Here is a 20743-nt window from a genome sequence, read left to right as displayed (position 1 = left end):
CTATCGATTGGCCGCTGCAAATTTTCGCTGACAAATGCCTCGGAACAAATTTGCATCGTTTGAGTTGATCTGGTCCGATTGATACCTGAGGCGAAAAGCTAATGGATGCTTGTTGCAGCGGGTGGATCAGTTCTTGCCTCAGGCGGTCAGGAGTCTATCCGACGCGGAGAGTTACAGAGTGATCTACAAGGTTAGAACAGGGTATGCTGTGCGTCAATGACGCCGCTACATTCAGTCTGGGCTAAACAGAACAGGGAAAGAGTGTACTCTGATGTATATTAGGTCAAGTACATGCGGTATGCAATCATATGGTCTGTTCGCCTAGTTACCACACCGAGGAGTATCCTGATATACACAAAATCCAGCAAGTCGTCAAAAGGGTATTGAGCGTCATAGTAACCAGCAAAGAAGAATAAACACATTGTCAGCTCTCCAGTTTGCGAGCTGTAGCTTCTAACTGTGCATTGAAGCTTTTGATCTGGTCCAAGAGACCACCTTGAGCTCCGGGAGCAGTAGAGCTCACTGCTTCAGCAACACTACGGAGCATAAACTCCAGGCCAACTGTGGGGGAAGCATCAGCCGATTCTGCGTCGTCAGCTTCGGCGGAAGCACGGTTCTGACTTCGTTCGACGGCAAGCTCCAGACTATGCAAGGAATTGTTGATAGAGTTGCGGGCCTGGAAGCATCAGATACCAATCCCACGCATATCAAAGATGTAGTTATAGACTTCGGAAACCCGGCATAGCTTACCATTCTCGCACTCTCCTCTTCCGCATGCTTTCTGCGCACTGCATCCATTCGTAAAGCGACCGCCTCTCTCTCTTTACGGACTTCGTACAGCCGGCCCCGCAAGTCCATCATCTCCCGCTTTGCTTTCTTCAGCTGGACGCCGAGAACAAAGTTACTATCCAGCATCTCGCTCAACTCGAACAGTCGACCCTCAAGTTCTGTTTCGTAAGCCTCGACGGCTTTCTTCTTGCGGCTCCATTCCGCACGCCGTGCGGGATTGGTCTCATTGGCTATTCCGTTCTTAAGAGTAGTGAGGGTCTTTTCCAGTGTCTCTCGGCAAATCTGGCTCAGTACATCGGCTGGGTTGACGCCCCCTCTTTTGGGGAGCTTAGTCTTTCCCCTGGCGGCCAGTTCATCGGCCGATTCTCCATCCTCGACTAGTGAATCAGGACCAGAAGCTCCTGGTGCCAGCGAAGCGACGTTCACCAGGCGGTGGACAGTCACAGGTACAGTTTCACCGCGAGGTTGCCGGGTCCGCTTCATCGTAGGTTTAGGATTCTCCTCTTCAACCTCTTGCTGTGTCTCTTGTAGTTCCTCAGGCTGTGTTTCTGTGTTGCCGTCCCTTCTCGATGCTAACGACGGTCTTCCGCGACGTTTCTTAGGTCGTGAAGAAGCCTCCTGGGCTGTTGGCGATTCTGCTCTGTTTGCAGTCTCTGGTGAGGGCTCGGCCTCAGGTTGCAGCTCAGGCTGAAGCTCATGCTCAGTCTCCGGCTCTTGCTCCCTGCCTGGCTGTGGCTGCTCCTCTTGCCGAATTCTCTCACCAGACTCATCAGATTTGTCTTGCTCAGTCTCCACATGACGGGCCTTGCCAGCGCGTCCAGCACGCTTGCCCTTCTTCTTCTTGTTTTGTTTCCCCGAAACTGATTGCTCAACATCCTGGCCCCTTGCTGCAGTGACGCCGGCGTCCGTCTCAGGTTGTGCCGCATCCTGTCCGCGGGCTAAGTTGCTATTGGTGACAACGTTCTCGGTAGGAGCATTCGGTGTGCCTCGGGCACTCCTTGTACTCCTGCCTCGAAGTCTCTTGCTCGGATCATCTGGAACCGCCGTTTTCTCCAGCACGTCACCTCCATTTCGCCCTGAGGGTTCTCTAACAGCAGATTGCGTTCGGCTAGATGCCGGTGGCCTGCCCCTTGCGCGCTTCTGGGGCTGAGGCTGTAACTCCATTTCACTAGCCATGTGCTGCTCATTTGGTATCTCTGGGGTTCGCGTAGGCCGCTGTGTGTCTCCATCGGCTTTGGCTTGTTCTGGTACCGCCTGCTCTTCCACCACCTGCTGTGCGACAACTTCTTGCGGCATCACCGAAGCTTCTGGTGGAGAGCGATCGTGAGTTTCTGGCTCTTGTCTGCTGCGCTCGGGGTTGAGGGTATCCAGGGGAGGTGAATTCGAGCCGTTCTGTAGTTGTAGACCACTTCGCATCACCGTAGCCTCTTCCGCTGCCTCATGAACTTCCGGGTTCTCACCCGCCTTTGTCAGGTCATTGATCAGGCTGTTTGATGTTGACAGACCGGCCGGTTCAGGCGCGTCTTCGGATATTTGTCCGGCGGTTGTGGTAGGTGCCGCAGCCTGTGGTCCATCACGAATGCCTTCTTGTGCGCTCCTCGTCATGCTGTCCGGCTGGGGCTGTGCTAATCTCGTCTCCTGGGCTGTAACGTCTAAATTCACCGATGTCTGGGTAACCTTGCTAGGAGATTCTTGAATATCGCATTGTTAGATACTGTGCTCAAGATCATTAGGAGCCCCTCAAGAACGTACCAATTTTTCTCCTTTTGCTGCTGCGCCCAAGCTCTAACTCCTCATCCGAGGGTATATCGAACATCGACGGTCGTTCGGGGAGGCCATTGCGCGCACTTCCTGGTGTCCGCTGGCTAGAACCTAGATTTCCAGTTGAAGGTGTCCGTGCTGGTGATACTCGTGACGAAGTTGTTTCTCCTAGGACTGATGTTGTTTGTGGCGAACCAGCTGGTTCGGTGACAGTAGCAGTCGCAGCGGGTTGCGACGCGGGTTCCGACGTGGTCTCTGCGGGTGCCGGAGCAAGTCCAAATGAGAAGCCGAAATCAATCGCTTTCGGTTTGCGCGTCCTGTCAAATGGATTATGCGGTTAGCATCCTCCTTTCTTCATCAAAAGGCGAGTCGGATAAGGTGATGCGCGTACGCTGCTCCGCGCTGCCGCATTTGCAGCCGCTCCTCTCGGTCTGTCGCAATTGCATTAGTCTATCACTGGATATAACTGAAATTGAGAGCATACTAGAATTCATGATGGAGAAGCGGCGCTGTTCAACGCGGGAAATCGACGCGATATGCTGTAAGTGAAGCTCGAAATCGAGCTTTGTTGTTGTCTGTAGAGCAGCTGGATGGAACTGAGGGAGGGAACTACATTGACCCAAAACGGTTTGGCGGGGAACTGAGGGAGGCCCAAACTATCGGCTTCGTTTCCACATCTCCGCAGTCCTGCTGGATATCTTTCGCCAGACCTCAGCTATTTTCAGTTGTCCTTTTCTCTACTGTATAAAATTCGCAACCACTGACGATATCAAGTAAAATGGGTTGGTTCTGGGGCAGTTCGAACGGAGATGATCCGGTCAAGAAGCTTGACCCGGGCCTCAGAGAGTACCTTGAAAATGAAGCTCCAGCAAAATACGTGCCTACAACATCCATTCCTTCAACGCAAGAACCTTCAAAAACATCAGATCCTCAAACCCAAGCACCAAAAACAAGCGCATCTGCCGAAACTGGCGAGCCCTCGAAACCCTCCGTTCCCTCCGCGTCACTTTTCCCCGATGGCCGGTATGCTCATCTGTGGAAAACCTACAAGCCTCCTCAGGAAGAGGACGGATCAGTAACCAAGGGCGCGGAAAGGGTGATTGAGAAGTACAAGAAGCATAATGACACCGTGCACCGGGCAGCCATGGAAAATTGCGCATTGGAGCATGAAGCCTTGACGTTATGTTTCCAGACCGGTAATTGGCAGAAGCGACTGCAGGCTCGTGTGACTTCCTGCTCCGAGGAAAACGCAACTTTCTCTCGTTGTTTCACCACTCAATCTGTAAGTGTCGGAGTTACTATCTCCAGAACCTTTTTTGTGGGCAATGTATGCTGATACTGGGTCAGAAATTCCTCCAGGCATTAGGCTACGCCGCCTCATTCGATTGGGACGAGGAGAAGGAAGAACGAATTCAGATGCATGCGGATAAGCTATACCACCAGATGTTGGATTATGAACAGCGAGTCGCAAAGTGTCGGGCGGCTGGTCAGGAACCACCGCCCCTCAGGTCGCTCTTTAACCCGCAGGTGGAAACCCAACAACTCAAATCCAACGATACCCCGGGTAGTCTTGAGGTCCCCGGTGTTGAGCAGATTCCGCCCGGATTCAAACCATCGAAGCCACTGGAGCAACTTACACCCCATGAGAGGGAATTGGAGATTCGGGCACACAACGCGCAGATCGAACAACAGAAGATGTATGTGCAAGAGGCCAGTCCATTCATGAAGACACACGAGGACGCACGTTTGAAACGCCGCGAGAAGGCTGTCAGTTGGTTTGGAGAGACCATTGGTAAATGGGTTACATGATCATCAAAACTCTGACAGGTTTCCTCCCTTTCCTTGTATTATTACTCTTGCATCGTTGAAACTGTCTCAGTGGAAAGATGTAGCATTATGGTTTCGGAAGCGAGTGTTTGGCGTTCACCATGGGATGTGAAACGAATGAATTAGTTTTGTTACTTCTCTAGCACACAAGCTCTGTTTATTATTGATATTTACCTGATGAAGAGGGTGACATACTTTCGAATATTTAAAGCACTTCATGTCATCATTTACCGTACCGTAGCCCCATACGTATATATATGCATCGATAGTGGCTGATTATCGCGTATCATGACTACAGTAATCATGGCATCGGAAGTATTAAGTTGAAGGTCCTAACAGCCAATATTAGCAGAGTCTCGCTTGCATATGCATCCATAAAGAAAGCCCGATTTGGTTAAAATGGAAGATGTGCTGCGATTCGCCGAGCGCGTCGGAGTGAGACACGAGGAAGCGACACGGGCAACCGACGAACAAACCATCATCAACCAACGACATCACCACTCGACGACAGCTGCCATTGTGTTCAACCTCCTTTGCATTATTGGATGAATCCGGATCCGCTATTCTCTTTCATTCTCCCGTCGTCCTCATAAGCAAATACTTGGCTATCGAAATTGTCTTAGAACACTCCTCGATAAAGGGAACGTCTGATTATTGTTCCACGTTCTCCGCAGTAGCTGCTACTGTAACTTTACTAACTACACGCACCCTTACAGATTTCCAGCTTTGAAAGATACCCATCTTGACACGATTTCGACCGTCTGAACTACCCTATTACGAACCATATCCTTCCTGAACACATTTGACAAAGACGTTCTGGGGCATTGAGCTTTTGTGCTCACCATGAAGGCTACGCCGTTGCTCATCGCGTGGCACAACGACAATGCCCCAATCTACTCGGTCCATTTCGACCCCAACGGTAAAGGGCGCCTTGCTACGGCTGGAAAGTACGTCTAGGTGAACCCCTCAATATATACGTCAAGGCGTTGCTAATGTTTCCCGTCTAACCTAGTGATAACAATGTCCGAGTATGCTTCCAACCACCTTCATCTCCTCCTCCCTCCCTCTCTCGCTCCCTTCGTCGTCTCTGACCTCGAATCACTAGCTATGGAAAGTCGAGTCTGCAGGTGAAGATCGAAAAGTGACCTATCTAAGCACACTTGTGAAACACACACAAGCTGTCAATGTGGTCCGCTTCAGTCCGAAAGGTACATACGCCGAGTTGTCTATAACGAGATAACAGTCTTCTGATGTATTGCTCTAGGCGAGATGCTGGCGTCTGCAGGAGACGACGGCAACGTTCTTCTCTGGGTCCCGTCAGAGCTACAGACCCAGCCTGGGTTAGGGGAGGATCGTTCGGACGACAAGGAAACGTGGCGTGTGAAGCATATGTGCCGGTCCTCCGGTGCTGAGATCTATGACCTTGCGTGGTCTCCAGACGGGGTCTTCATCATCACAGGGAGCATGGACAATATTGCTCGAATATACAACGCGCAGACTGGTTCGTTAAATTCTTGTCGCCTCTCCTAGGATTCGTATCCCCATCATGAGGCTAAAACCGAATACTTCCAGGGCAAATGGTTCGGCAGATTGCGGAGCATTCGCACTACGTTCAAGGAGTGGCCTGGGATCCTCTGAACGAATTCGTTGCTACCCAGTCATCGGATCGATCTGTCCACATCTACAGCTTGAAGACAAAGGATGGCCAATTTACGTTAACGTCTCACGGGAAGTTCCTGAAAATGGATCTTCCAGCCAAACGTATCTCGTCCAGCAGTCCTGCTCCGCCTGATCTTTCTATTCGATCCCAGCCCGCATCAGGCAGTTCCATTGCCATTGCTTCTCCCGCTACCTCGACTCCGGGTACGCCATTGACCTCTCATTTGCCTATGGATCCTCCTCCGGTATCTCATAGTCGCCGTTCTTCATTTGGCTCCCCCTCGATTCGCCGCTCTGCGTCTCCGGCACCTTCCCTGCCGTTACCGGCTGTTAAGCCTTTGGAAGTAGCCTCGCCAAACGTCTTGGGTGGTCTCACAGTCAAGAATGCCAACATCTATGCCAATGAGACTTTCACATCATTTTTCAGGCGGCTGACTTTCACCCCTGATGGAAGTCTGCTGTTCACTCCAGCTGGCCAGTACAAGACCACGCACGTTCCTGCCACAGACCCCACAAAAACCACGGATGAGATCATTAACACAGTGTACATCTACACCCGTGCAGGCTTCAACAAGCCCCCTGTCTCTCATCTGCCGGGACATAAGAAGCCCTCCGTTGCAGTCAAGTGTTCTCCAATTTTGTATACCTTGCGCAAGGCTCCTCAGCCTGCCCGACATATTACGCTGGATACCTCCTCGGGGGAGGAATCCTTTGCATCTCTTCCTGAACCAGTAGTTTCCACGAAGCTGACGCCTGACAAGCCTTCCATGGAGCCTCCGTCGACTCCTTCTGCAAGCGAGTCGTCTAAGACCAACACAGCGTCCCAAAACGCCGAGAGTGAAGGAGCTTCTGCTGGCCAGAGTCCGAGTCCGGTTTTCTCGTTACCATACAGGATTGTGTACGCGGTGGCTACGCAGGACGCGGTTCTGGTGTACGACACGCAGCAACAGACTCCCCTGTGTGTTGTGAGCAACTTGCATTTTGCGACATTTACAGATCTCACCTGGTGAGTTCTAATGTCTTTTGATCTCTAATGCGTTCGGTACACTGACAAAATCAGGTCGAATGATGGCTTAACTTTAATAATGAGCTCTTCTGACGGCTTCTGCTCAACGTTGTCATTTGCTCCCGGAGAGCTGGGCCAGCTGTATACACCTCCAGTGGGAATTGCTCAGCATCCTGCGAACGCTAGCACCACGTCCGCGAATCAAGCCCCGCTACCATCCCCGGCCAATATTCCCTCGCCGCTCAAGTTGAGTCAACCTTCTCTGAGCTCGGCACCGGCCCAGTCAGCCGAAGTACCTCCAGCGAGTCCCGCACGATCCAACTCCGCCTGCTCAATGACCACACAATCTCCCGTTCAACAGGTAACGGCTCAGCAATCGGGGGATTCTGTAGTCAACAATCCAACACCCACTCTAGGATCAGTGCCGCTCGTCACTGCCGCCAACTCGGCTCAACCCCTATTCTGCCGCTTACTACACCACCCCAGACACCGATGTCTGCAGTCACGCAAAGTGGAGCGAACTCTGTGAGCAACAGTGTTTTGGGCAAAAGAGACATCAGCGAGTCAGAGAAGGAGGAGTCAAAGGACCAGAGTTCGGTCCCGCAAGTACAACAGCCGAAGAAGAGACGCGTGGCCCCGACTCTTATTTCGGCCGGCACGAACTCCAATCCTCCCTCCTCTTCATCTCCGAACGATGAAATCTCATAATGCCGGCTTTGGTGGCTGAGCCTTCCTTGAACAATTACTTATAGTCTAGTTAAGCATTGACGAACTTGACTTTTCGGTTGGTTGTCAACACAACCCCAAATGTCAGTGTTCAAAGCACAACCCTAATGATTTATGCTACATCTACCAATTCTCCTTGCTTCCATTCGTCTACCTACGGCCCTTTGTTTTTCTTATATTCTGGCTTGGGGAGTCTGCCCGCCGCATGCCTGGGTGTAGGTGTTGGGTCGGGCACTGTCGTATCTTTTTGTATGGCGCGATGTAATTTCACCTTCATTCGGATTTGCTCTTCCCTCGAGTCTTCTCGGGTTATCTTGTCTGACATGACATCAGATGTCTAGGTATATTTACGTTGCAGGGAGAGGGCGAGATGTCCGTTCTGTTTAAGGTTTTTGTCATTCGAAGCAGCAACTTAGCGTGAGGAGTGATGGTCGAAGATTCTATTCATTTGTACCTCATGCTTGTTGCTCTTTAAGGTAACCAATGTACGTAAGTGTGGTCTTATCCGTCTCTGGTTATAGTGCAGTCAACCGGCTTTTTCTTTACGGAAGAGATACTGGCATAGGAGCAAGGAAGAAAATAAGGATGTATATTGGTCTGTCTAAGCGTCTAGACGCATTACCCATTAAGATCCACGTGTATCCCTCTTTCGGAAGAATGGAAGTAAGGCTAAGGTACAAAGGAAACAGGAGCAGAAAATCATGTCGTCATGCCGTAGGTATCGTAGCAGAAGTTCAACAAGGTTAACTTAGGGACATTGCGTCTTGAGTGTCACCGCCGTCATGAGGAAGGGGAGGAGTTGTCACCATTGACAGTAGGCTCATGGCCATTCGAACCATTCACGCCATTCACACTCGACGAAGTCAGGGTGTTGACAACGTCCGCGATGCTCATGCCGGTGGGAAGAACTGCCGTAGCCTCTGTGGCGTGAGAGCCCACGGTGACCGTGGTCACCTCCGGAATCTTGTTTTCGCCCTGCAGACGGTTGGCCCAGCGGAAGAGCGCCTCGTCTCCACGGGAACCGCCGGCCACGAAGAGGAAGTCCGGGGTCTCAGGCAACTGCTCCAGGATAGACTCTGCGGCCCTGGCTTTTGTGATGTCCAAGGGTTCGACGCTGACTGATCCATCCGTGAGGACGACGCGGATGGCTTCGCTGCCGCGGGACCCGTTGATCATGTCGGCAAGGTCGGAGGCCTGCCGGGCGGCGACCTCGGGATCTTGAGCATTGTCGTACCAGAAAGTTAACAGGCAGCGACGTTCTTCCAAGACGCTACCGTCTGTTCTTTCCTGGTAGTATTGCATAACCCGACGGATGCCGTTCCTCCAGTCCTTCGCCCTCTCCATATCCACCAGCGGCTTCCACTGAGTTGTTCCAATTTCCCGCTTGAAACAACCGTTCTCGGCAATGTATCCGATTTTATCGGTCAAGCTTGCAGATTGAGATTCGATCTGCTCCGGGCTTTTGTTGCTTGTGACGTAGACCAGGTTCTTTGGATCGCGGAGAAGTTCTTCCAGCAGCGATGGTGTGCTGCCAGAAGCTATGGCCCCTTCGTCTTCGAGGAAGAAGAGTCGCTTGGCTGCCTTCTCGTATGACTCCTTCAGTGCGGGTACAGAGAGTGTTGCGACAAGACTGAGTTCGCGGGACAATTGCGCGCTGTGAGCTTCGGCAAGGGCTGTTTTGAACGAGTTGCACCACGCTACGGCTGTGTGAGGTGCCTTCCTCTCAAGCAAAAACTCCCAGTTGCGTTGCTTCTGTTCGGGCGACATTTCCAGTGCCTTGTTAATCGCATGTGCAACCTCTCTGTAGTCCCACGGGTTGACGAGAAACTCGTGTCCATGAAAGATCGAAGCACTGCCGGTGAATTCGCTCAGGATCAGGGATCCATGGTATTGCGGCGTCACTTTGCCATCCTGGCAGTGGATGTAGTCCTGACTTGTCAAGTTCATACCCTCTCGCAGACTTGTTACCATAAAAATCTCTGCCACGCTCATTAAGGCCAGGAATTGGGAGTAACTGATGTCTTGACTCAAGAGCACGAGCGGCTGGTGAGTAAGCGTCGAATACTTGGAATTTATCCTCGTCGCTATCTTTGAGATTTGAGACTCTAGTTCAGGCATCTCAGATGCCGATGCTATCTGGATGAGAACGACCTGTGTTTATCAGCACGTCTGTTAGTAGTCAAATAGGATACGGGAACTTACGTTTTCCCTCCACTTGGGATACTTCTTCAGGAACAGTTCGTATGCCAACAGCTTTTGTTTGATCCCGCCCGGTGCATCCAGTCGATCCCTTGCGACAATCAGGTGCTTACCGCTGTACCTGGAAGAAATATTCGCGATCCAGTCCTTTACCTCGTTGGTCTGGCGTAGGTGGTCCAGGGCATTGGCGTCAATTCCAATAGGAATACTCTTGACGCGGACAAATCGATCTTTCAGTTGGACACCGCCAACGGTCACTTCTAAACTGAGAAGACGGCTACAGGTCTGCAGAAAGTGGTGACAGTACTCCTCTGTCTGGAAGCCGACAAAGTCAGAGCCGAGAAGACCATTCAGTAGTGCATCGCGAGGATTCAAGCAGCGGAACACCTCGGAAGATGGGAAAGCAGCATGCATGAAGAACCCAATCTCTGCCTGGGGTAACCGCTGTCGGAGCATCTGTGGAAGAAGTAAGAGATGGTAGTCATGAATCCAGATGCTATCACCAGGACGCCATCGAGCAGCGATGGTATTGGCAAACGCTTCGTTGACCTTGACATATTGTCTCCAGGAATAGTCGTCGTATTCAGTGTGTCTGGGGCTCTCTTGCATCTGATAGTGGAAGGCTGGCCACAGCACTGAACGGCAAAAATGGGTATAATGGCCGTCGAACTCGCTATCGCGTACGAATACCGTCAGCGACTCGTACTCATCTTCGAGCGTATCGGAAATGCTGGCGCGCGTCGCATCCTTCAACAAGTCGGTAGGCATGCCTAGTGTGCCCACCCACATCTTGTCTGTCAAAATACCAGCTTCTTCGGCTGCATAGACTGCATTGCGCAGCCCACCATTGCCTTGTTCTGCTGCTTTGACAACCCAGTCATCAACAGACAGCAATGCACGGGGACTTCCATGATCCTCCTCAGAATCTGGGGTCTCTAAAGCTCCGTCGCAGAACTGGTTGTTCAGGTCATCCCCGGCATCTGACGCTCTTAAGATTGACGGTTGGGGATGGACCTGAGCCGTGGATCGCGGCTGATTGAATTTGCGACTCTGACCCCAAGAAATGGTTCTGGGTTCGCTAAGACCAGGACCGTTGGGATCGTCTGCCTGGGGTATCTCGCCCGCAGACCGAGAGATGTACGGTTTGAAGATTTTTTCGTCATCTGTAGTCGCGCCGGGAGTCAATGAGAGACTGAGCGACTTGTTGTGGCGTCTCTGGCGGGCCTCTGCCAGCCGACCAATAACATGGTCGTCTATAGGAGTTTGGCTGAGGGATGACTTGCGACGAGCATGTCTCAGCTCGGTGGCTTGAAAGTCAATGGTATATGGAAGGAAGCTAATGTGGTATGTCAGATTATCACGGCCGCTAACCATCTGAAGCTAAGGCCATGCAACAATGAGGGGCACAACTTACAGTGAGGCGATGTAGACCGTCATTGATTCTGATGGAAGGAAGAGAAGCCTGGAGACCTCTCCGACACCTCAAAGAAATGTTTTATCTGCAGCGTATTCAAAGAGTATTCTGGAGTCAACCACTATTAGGGAGGTAGTTGTTTCAAAACTTGAGGAAGTCAGGCCAAAGAGGTAAGCGGGTAATGTATGGAGAGGGGGGCTGCGGACCAAGGGATGAATCGTTGTGATGGATGGCTGATGGCTGGCACTGATCGTTTAACTAGGTTGGTGATAATGATGGAAGAGAAGAGTGGTGTCTATATGTTTCTGCGGGTCCCTCAAACAGATGCATCCTGAAATTCCCGGTGACATTTAGACATCCTCGCAGCATCTTGAATAAACAAAGGGATCATGACGTTGATGATTGGACCATGGAACCTGCGTGTTTAGACAGAGGCATATGATGGGTCAGGACAGAACATTCTGGGCTTTTCTTGGGTAGGAGAGAAGGACGAGAGAGGGGTGAAATCTTCCAGGTGAGAAAGAGAGTCAAACCGAGTTTACTGGTAAGGTAGAAAAGAACTCAAAAGCGCCTGATAGAAGCCGGAGATGAGGAAGGAGGGGTGGCATTTTGGAGGCTTCTGTGCCTTGGGCATCATAATTAATATCACCATGAGTCTCGTCCTCATCCAACTGGACGACAATCGATATGAGCGGTTTTCCCCTTGAGCTGCCAGTGGAGGATAATGGCTATGGCCTTAATTGAGTTCATTTCTACCTTCCTTCATCTACTATCTAGTCTCTTTCTAGATATTACTCCATGCCTGATCGAGGGACCTACATAGACTGAAACCTATCGGGGTGTGATTGTGCATGACCTGCATACTTTCCTGTCAGATGTGATATGCCGTAGATTCAACGGCCAAAGGTAGGGTAACTCTCTGACCAACCGGTTCGAGCAGGGAATGGCCCAATGACAGCGATTTGCTGGCCTGAATGCCGGGCAGATCCGTACTTAGACAATCTAGAGCGCCTACATGGGTGGGGGACTAATAATGTATGGAAGAAGACTCGATATCTCTTTAGCAGTTCCCCCACTATGGTTAGGGATCTTTCGAGACAGTTCGATAACGAGCGTCGGGAGTCTGGAACAGACCCCACTGCATCTAGGTGCGATGTCCCTGTTTCTGCTTGTTGAGAAGCAGATGGAACCATCCTACTATGGTATGATGTAGACTACTTCCCCTCTGCTATTCACGAAATTGAGTATCATCCATGGTTTATCAGGAAGCTCTGATTCCCAAACAGAATTGCATTGCTGGAACTAAGGTGTCTTGAGAGTGCCCCTCCTATACCTCTCTAGTTTGGGCGACGAACACGAAAAACGTCACCGCTAAAGGGTAACATCACCAGCTTCCAGGCGCTCTTCCAAGTTTTTCTTCTTGCTTCTTCCTTTCTGGTTATCCTCTTCGACATTAATTAATTCAATATCTAATACCACTCAATCTGTCATATCAGCACTACTTAGATATCCTAGTCGCATCTAATCCCATTCCCTCCTTATTCCCAAACTGATTGCAGCTTTACCTTTGAAGCGGGGCTTCTGTTTTCAGGTCGCGCACCTCTTTGCGAGATAGCCACGAGTTCTCTCTGTCATGTCGAGCACGAACGGGTCGGAAGGCGACCATCGCCTGCTGATTGTCTCGAATCGCCTTCCCATCACAATCCGACGGTCGGAAGGAGGAAAGTATGAGTTCTCCATGTCATCGGGCGGTCTGGTGACTGGTTTGAGCGGTCTGTCGAAAACAACCACTTTCCAGTGGTATGGCTGGCCAGGCCTGGAAGTTCCAGAGGATGAAATTGGGTCGGTGAAAAAGAGATTGAAGGATGAGTTCAACGCGACTCCGGTGTTCATGGACGACAAATTGGCAGATCGTCATTACAATGGGTTTTCCAGTAAGTGACCACCACCAACAGTCTATACAGTCCGCGCCTGGCGGTGTGCGAGCGACAACATCAACAATCCATTGCTAACTGGAGTATTCAGACTCGATTTTATGGCCCCTCCTTCATTACCACCCCGGCGAGATCGTTTTCGACGAAGGCGCTTGGGATGCCTATCGTGAGGCCAACCTTCTGTTCGCTAAAACAATTGTAAAGGAGGCGCAAGACGGCGACTTGATTTGGGTACAAGACTATCACCTCATGCTTCTTCCAGAATTGCTCCGCGAGGAGTTACGGGCGGCGGGCAAAAAAGATAACAAAATCGGCTTCTTCCTGCATACACCTTTCCCCAGCAGCGAAATATACAGAATCCTACCTGTGCGAGCCCAGCTCCTGCGTGGTGTGTTGCACTGTGACTTGATCGGCTTCCACACATATGACTATGCACGTCACTTCTTGAGCAGCTGCTCACATCTACTGTAGGTCCACTCAATGTCCCGATTGTGCTCCAGGATAATTGCTAATGGCGCTCTATAGAGGCCTGGTCACGACTCCGAGCAGTGTCAAATACGAAGGCAGATCCGTAGCCGTAGGCGCTTTCCCGATCGGAATCGATCCGGATAAGTTCACCGACGGTCTGAAGAGCCCCAAAGTGCAGAATCGCATCGCAAGTCTCGAGAATAAATTCCAAGGCACCAAACTGATGGTCAGCGTTGATCGCTTGGACTACATCAAGGGTATCCCACAGAAGTTACATGCCTTGGAGGTCTTTCTTCAGAATCACCCGGAGTGGGTGGGCAAGGTCGTCCTTGTTCAAGTTGCTGTTCCCAGTCGACAGGATGTCGAAGAGTACCAGAATCTCAGAGCGGTGGTGAACGAGCTTGTGGGACGTATCAATGGCAAATTTGGTAAGAAAGGATCCACTTGCTCAAGTTCGCTGATAACACATTGCTGATATCACTCACCCAAACAGGTACTGTCGACTACATGCCTATTCACTTCATGCACAAGTCAGTTAGCTTTGATGAGCTCATTGCCTTGTACGCTGCCTCCGATGCTTGCGTTGTCTCCTCTACTCGAGATGGGATGAACCTGGTATCATTCGAATACATTGCAACCCAGCAGAAGCGCAAGGGCGTTTTGATCCTTTCCGAATTTGCAGGCGCCGCTCAAAGTCTCAATGGTAGCCTCGTTGTGAACCCATGGAACACCGAAGAGCTCGCTAGAGCGTATCATGAGGCTGTTTCAATGAGTGATGGACAGCGCGCCCAGAAGTTTGAGAAGCTTTACAAGTACATTTCCAAGTACACGAGGTACGTATTTAACCCTGCGAGTTTAATCCAGTGCGTATACTGATTGAGTCCAGCGCCTTTTGGGGCAAATCGTTTGTGGCAGAACTACTTCAATGCTCGTCATGATGTGATGAAAGCTATTCCTTTCTTTTCCTCGTTCTACTCTCCTCTGGGCTATGGATTCAAGGGTGGCGAACTGTCCTTGCACAATGCATAGCGATGACCAAACAATAGGTAAATAGAATAATAGCGATAATAGGCAACGAGACACGAAGCAGTTTTTCTTTGACGTCTTCTCTTCAATTGTGTAAATTCAGGGCTCCATCAACTAGAGACATAGACGCTCGAATGTCACCGTGAAGTCATGCTGAAGATCCCTCGATGTCACTAGCATTGGCATGAATCCTGCCTTAGGCAACCCTAGATGCATACTAGGACTAGGGATAGAACATGAGATCATAATGACTACGCCAGACATTTCCAGGAATTCAGGATATCAAAGACACCCTAATTCCGCTACCCCGCATCTTGGAAGAAAGCCCAGCCTGAACCGACAGACCGATAATTGCAATCGTAATTCAACAATATCTACTGTGCACTGATCTTCCTGCTTTGATTATGGTACAAGTTACTGTGATCGACGTCAAGTATGTAAAGCCTCCAATTGTATCCTCAGCTTTCAAACATGAGCCACTCAAATATCGTGGCTTATCGGTCTGGCTCGCTCTCTGGGACTAGTACTAGCGGCTCAGTAGTCCTGGCGCAGCAGGCCAGTCGGGACTTGGGAAGTCCGGAGCCTCATACGACGGTACTTGCACCTAGTATACTTTCCCAAACAGGGTGGTGGCATTATATTGGCTGTTTCAGGCTTGTTTTTATGCGTTAGTTGGTGTCGATTGCAGGATCAGCTATTATTATTATTGTACGGTGTACTTTGTACTCCATGCTCTACCTCCGACTTCTCAGAAATTGCTGTCATGGAGTCTAGACCCTACTTTGGTGGCGTCCTCGATCATTCCTCTTGAGACGTTCCAAGATCGCCCAAAATCAAGAGAAGCTGGAAGTTCGCAAGGTCTGCATGCAAAAAGCCAGACTGTCCCAGAGTGACCCAGACCAGGACAGAGGCATTTGCCAAGCCCCTAGCTCAGGGTCTAGGGCTCTCAAGAGTCAAGAAGTTAGAATTTCAGACTGTCATGCGGTCACAATCAGAAACCGGTTTAGTGCAGTGGATTCTACGCGCCGCGCTAGTCGGATCTTGTCTAATGCCAAGACGGACGCTTGCGCGTCTCCGCCACCAGGTTCTCCCTTCTAGGGATAGGATGCGGTAATCCTGTAACGCCCGGTGCTGTGTACAGGCCAGGCTCTTCTGTTTCTGTTTCTATTCCCCAAGGTGCTGGGAAAAGGTGCCTGCTCCGTGGGTTGTTCAGGGTCTCAGGGACTGGACTGAAAAGATCGAAATAATGAAATCATACCTACGTTTTCGATACTATCTGTGTGTTTGTGGCTTGACTCTGGGGCCTGGGCGCATACCGCTCTATATGTTTCGATCTTCGGCATGACGTGGCAATAAGACATGATTTGCGGTCCTGGTGAGTGCGCATATCCTTTCGCTCTGCAAATGAACATGAACTGCTGTCAGAGTGGGGATGGCAAACTCATCAGTTGTGCCCTGTGCACGTAGGCCGCGTGTGGATTCGTATTCGGTAGCCTGAAAGTTTCTACAGGGCTACGGGATTGTCTCTAACCTGTATGACAAAAATAATGGGTACTTACATGGGCTATATCCTACAGGTCAACTATCGTTCTCTCAATGGGCTGCTGCTTTACAAGGGAATTTATATATATATGCATTTCCACGCGACGGTATTATCTCCGGGCTTTAAAAAGCGACGGTAGGTGGTCATAGAAAACAGGCGCCTGGACCTGGACCTTCTCCCAGAGACCCCAGAATCATAAAACACCGGTCCAAATCATGATCTCCATGATCAACATCGGTCATTGACTATTCCAGCGGTGCGATTACGCTTGTGTGTCACTGCCAGGGTATTCTCCTATCCCTGTAGACTCGACGACTGATGGTGCATAGGCGCGTCGCCGCGTACTCTTGCGCCAGATGCTTGGATGGTGTTCATGGGAGTGCAGCACATGATCAATACGCCTCGATTCGTCAGCTCCGAGAGCCAGACTGGGTCGGGCCCGCAGGCGGTCCAACCCGCTACATCTACTGAAGGGTATCTTCTCTTCTTGTCGAATCTTGTATGCCTTCTGGATCTGTCCCTGATGCTTCAGAAAATTCTTATCCGCAACCGTCTTATGGCCGATACTGTTGACGTATATTTGGGCGTAAGGTCTATGGCTGACCGGTGCATGGTACGGAAGTTGCGCATCCCAAGCATGAAATGGTGACATTTTACTCCGTAGTTTGTTGATCGGAGAGCCGCGTAAGACAGGCTAGTCGACAGCGAGTACTGGTACCATTGCGTGGATGTGAAGAAGGAAACTTGGCATTCCTTTGATATGGCATTGAAGATCACGACTGTAAGGAACCAGATGCCTCCCGTCCATACGCAGTAGAGATGACTCCTCCACGCTAGAGGTTGACAGTGCAGGCTTGCGAAGCAGAGGAGGTAAATCGTAGCAGTTGGAGCCAAGACTCTCAGAGAGTCATCAGCAGGTGGAGAGAAAACCGGAGTCTTTTTATCAGCAGACTGATCCGAACCAGCGAACAAGGCCTTTGTAGTAGTTATCTAGATGCAGCCTCTGCTGGTCATGAAGACGGTAGTGGAGACCATCAATCATGAACTCGTAATCTGTTCAACTCAAGAAGTGTTGGGCGTTGATGGGTCAATCTTTGGTAATCTGTGGAGCATCAGGAACGATGGAACAACAATTGAAGGTTAAAATACCCGATTTATGAATTCTAACTTATGGGAAGGAGAAATGACATGGTGACGAGGGCCTGGGATCATCGTCAGGGTATCGTCCAATGAGCCGATGTAGAATGATCCCCCAGACCCCTGGAGGGAAGGGAAGAACTGACACCCAGCGTGAGGGTACACGTATGTCCGTCTGCATAACCCCAATCGTCGTGCGTGGAAGGGGAATCAGCAGTCGTTGCGGACAAGCCCAAACTGTCTTGGCCATGGTACGGTTAACTGTTTCGGGGCGGGACACACGCGGCTTGCGGTGCGCTCGCGGGGCCGTGATTGGGGAGGAGTCCAAGGCTGACGACGCTTCGCCCTCACTGCTCAAGACTGCTGGCGTGGAAATGGGAAAAAAAGCTGGGAAAAAAAGAAAAAAAGGAAAAGAAAGCAGGAGAGGCCCCAATAAATGATTCAGGACTGAGGGAACCATACTTTCCTACCTTAATAATATACCACACTACTATTATCTAGCCTAGTCTGCCTGCCTACTCCTTCTGATGGTTCTGTTGCTTGTTGCTTGCTAACCTAACCTGAACCTCACTGACCCTTTCATCTCCCCTACCAACACACCTGACCATCTTCGACACCCTATACAATTCTTACTTGCCTGCTACTAATCGCTATCTTCTTCACTTTTCATTAATTAACGAAAAAAGGTAACTCATCATCCTCCTTTCGACTTCTCATCTACTCTCCTTAAGGATTGCCCAGTTTGCTGCTTAACCACCGCCAAGCGGTCGCCACGCTTGGCTGGGCTGTGCGACCATCGTCACATACCAACTCACTCTACCTTGAAATCAACAAACTACCACGCAGCCAAGTTTACTGACTTTTGTCTTGAGTGACTTAGAAGGCAGGCCTCGTCAGCATCTCAGAAAAGGGTTCCATCGGTTCTTAATACAACCTGGAGGCACAAATCAATCGATCGCTGGTGTAGTCGACCCCCTACCAGCATGGCGGACGGCAGACAACAGCACACTCGGCGGGCGCCAGCAGCGGACGTTTACGATGCGACCGAATTGACTCGTGCGTTCGAGCAACTGATGCGGACAAAAAGGTTCAATTTACTTCAGGAACAATCAAGAAGCCGATCTCGCACGCAATCGCCGTCTCCCGCTCAGTCATGCCACACACCACCACATCCCTCGCGGGCACCACCACCTCCTCCGACCGGTGCCCATTACCCATCGTCTCAGTCACCATCGCAGCAACATCAACAGCATCAATTGCCAGCCTTGTCTTCTTTGAGAAACCTTCCAGTCGTTCCCTCGCCCCCTCGAGATCAACAATCATTGAAGTTCCGAAATCTCCTGCACGTTCTATCTGTCACTCCGACCAAATATGAAAACCCCGGCCTCCTCGACGAAGCTCTTTCTCTTATCCCACTCGATCGCCTGTACTCCGAGGCGGAGGAAGAGAGCCAGATCATGCAGGCTCAGGCCGCTAGCGTAGGGGGAAAGCCTGAGTGGGGTTATCAAGACTGCGTTATTAGGGCTCTACTTAGGTTCGTTCCTGCTGGGACCGGTATTTACTTGATGGCGTTGAACTAACAGTAGATATTTGGATAGGTGGTTCAAACACTCTTTCTTCCAATTCGTCAACAATCCTCCTTGCTCTCGATGCTTGATGCCTACAATCGCCCAGGGCATGACTCCCCCAACGCCAGATGAAACAGCGCGTGGTGCAACACGTGTCGAGCTATACCGCTGCTCTGAATCGACGTGTGGCGCATATGAGCGATTTCCGCGATATTCTGACGTCTGGCAATTGTTACAGAGCAGAAGAGGGCGTGTGGGTGAATGGGCCAACTGTTTCAGTATGTTCTGCAGAGCGCTGGGTGGTCGGGTACGATGGGTATGGAATTCGGAGGATTACGTCTGGACCGAGGTCTACTCAGAGCATCAAAGGCGCTGGGTGCACGTAGATGCGTGCGAAGAGGCTTGGGATCAGCCACGCCTTTACACTGAAGGTGGGAAATCTTCCATGTCATGCTACGAACTGTTGTAGAATGCTGACTGACCATATTTTCTCAGGCTGGGGTCGAAAGCTATCCTACTGCATTGCCTTCTCCATCGACGGTGCGACAGATGTTACAAGACGATATGTGCGCAGCCCGGTCAAGCATGGCGCTCCGCGAAATCGTGTGCCCGAGGAGGTCCTCGTCTGGGTCATTCATGAGATCCGGAAAAAGCGACGGGAGAGTATGTCGAAGACGGATCAAAGACGACTTATGAAAGAGGATGAGCGCGAAGAAAAGGAACTCCGTGCCTACATGGCTTCCGCACTGGTCGCGGAGATCAACAACCTTCTCCCTCGGCAACAGACCAGTGGTCGGCCTGGTGACGAGCAAAAGACACCTGCTTCAATGCAGGACACTCCGGTAGACTGGGTTGCTACTCGACAGATGGGTCCCGGCCAGTCTGGCCCTGACCGATCCCAGGACGGCCGGTAACGTATAAGCACGGGTCGACTATACACATCCACCTCACCTCATGCGGTTACGGCCGTCTCCAGGGACATCCCAGCTGGCGCTCATCTCACACCATGCTGACGTAACTTCAAAGTTCATCCCGTGTCTCCGGCGGCTAATGCGACGCTCCGTCTGAACGGAAGTGTCTAGATGAGCAGCCGTCGAGGTACATACGATATGCGCATGAGGTTCACCGCCTACTATAGGATTTCCTACGAAGGGAAGGAAGGTGAGGCCGCTCATCAGAAGCGTATCCGCAGGACGCCGATATGGCCTATGAGTCCTAAGTGTCGATCTTGTCGACACACCGTCATCCTTTTCCGTTTTGTTGTTCATCATCCAGAATCTCAACATATCGCGAACACCGGCGGCACCTCCATCCAAGGCCTGCGAACTATTGTGTGAATGAACATTCCATCATCACACGACCTTATGCGCTTTATTTTCCTGGCAGCTATTGCCAATTCTCAATGGTGTATCACACCAAGTCAAGGACTCTCCACTTTCTTTCCTATCTACTTTCGTGCAGAAGGCTGCTATTACTTATTTCCACTATTCTACTTTGCAACACTTCCTTATTTGGATATGATTAAGGTGTTTGGGAATTAGCACTCTCGATGATCAGCATACCTTTGAACTCGGCTCTTGCATGTGCTTGCGAGATTGGCATGATTATACATTTAATTTCTACTTACTTACATTCTTTCTTTCTTTTCCTTTCCCTTTCGTCCTTCTTTCTCACTGATACTCTTGA

General features: G+C 50.7%; 6 protein-coding genes across 6 annotated transcripts; 4 read left to right on the top strand and 2 right to left on the bottom strand.

The window, feature by feature from the left end:
* Positions 1–78: 78 nt before the first annotated feature.
* On the bottom strand, positions 79–3096 carry P174DRAFT_399073 (uncharacterized protein). The gene is made up of 5 exons (XM_024823857.1): positions 3035–3096; positions 2942–2981; positions 2542–2867; positions 751–2480; positions 79–676 (listed from the first exon to the last, which is right to left on the bottom strand). Exons 1-5 carry the CDS (start codon positions 3042–3044, stop codon positions 425–427), a joined length of 2358 nt encoding a protein of 785 aa, XP_024686926.1. The 5' UTR covers positions 3045–3096; the 3' UTR covers positions 79–424.
* Positions 3097–3219: 123 nt separating this feature from the next.
* P174DRAFT_399070 (uncharacterized protein) lies at positions 3220–4584 on the top strand. Its single transcript, XM_024823856.1, has 2 exons — positions 3220–3832; positions 3898–4584. Exons 1-2 carry the CDS (start codon positions 3329–3331, stop codon positions 4357–4359), a joined length of 966 nt encoding a protein of 321 aa, XP_024686925.1. The 5' UTR covers positions 3220–3328; the 3' UTR covers positions 4360–4584.
* Positions 4585–5220: 636 nt separating this feature from the next.
* P174DRAFT_426635 (putative chromatin assembly factor 1 subunit B) lies at positions 5221–7750 on the top strand (the record flags this gene model as incomplete). The annotated part of the gene is made up of 7 exons (XM_024825393.1): positions 5221–5324; positions 5390–5405; positions 5483–5585; positions 5642–5878; positions 5950–7042; positions 7097–7403; positions 7529–7750. The coding sequence occupies 7 exons, from the start codon at positions 5221–5223 to the stop codon at positions 7748–7750; spliced, it is 2082 nt and encodes a 693-aa protein (XP_024686924.1).
* A 798-nt stretch (positions 7751–8548) lies between these two features.
* P174DRAFT_456063 (trehalose-6-phosphate synthase) lies at positions 8549–11404 on the bottom strand (the record flags this gene model as incomplete). Its single annotated transcript, XM_024829395.1, has 3 exons — positions 8549–9919; positions 9971–11303; positions 11382–11404. 3 exons carry the CDS (start codon positions 11402–11404, stop codon positions 8549–8551), a joined length of 2727 nt encoding a protein of 908 aa, XP_024686923.1.
* A 1610-nt stretch (positions 11405–13014) lies between these two features.
* P174DRAFT_363321 (glycosyltransferase family 20 protein) lies at positions 13015–14721 on the top strand (the record flags this gene model as incomplete). Its single annotated transcript, XM_024821913.1, has 5 exons — positions 13015–13315; positions 13407–13782; positions 13841–14211; positions 14277–14616; positions 14670–14721. The coding sequence occupies 5 exons, from the start codon at positions 13015–13017 to the stop codon at positions 14719–14721; spliced, it is 1440 nt and encodes a 479-aa protein (XP_024686922.1).
* Positions 14722–18472: 3751 nt separating this feature from the next.
* Positions 18473–19971, top strand: png1 (peptide-N4-(N-acetyl-beta-glucosaminyl)asparagine amidase; the record flags this gene model as incomplete). The annotated part of the gene is made up of 3 exons (XM_024821831.1): positions 18473–19023; positions 19088–19488; positions 19553–19971. The coding sequence occupies 3 exons, from the start codon at positions 18473–18475 to the stop codon at positions 19969–19971; spliced, it is 1371 nt and encodes a 456-aa protein (XP_024686921.1).
* Between the last annotated feature and the right edge of the window lie 772 nt (positions 19972–20743).

This window comes from Aspergillus novofumigatus (assembly GCF_002847465.1).
Source record: "Aspergillus novofumigatus IBT 16806 chromosome Unknown P174scaffold_1, whole genome shotgun sequence".
Lineage (NCBI taxonomy): Eukaryota > Fungi > Ascomycota > Eurotiomycetes > Eurotiales > Aspergillaceae > Aspergillus > Aspergillus novofumigatus.
The sequence above is the reverse complement of the archived record's forward strand: the minus strand, read 5'-3'. Positions and strand labels throughout refer to the sequence as shown.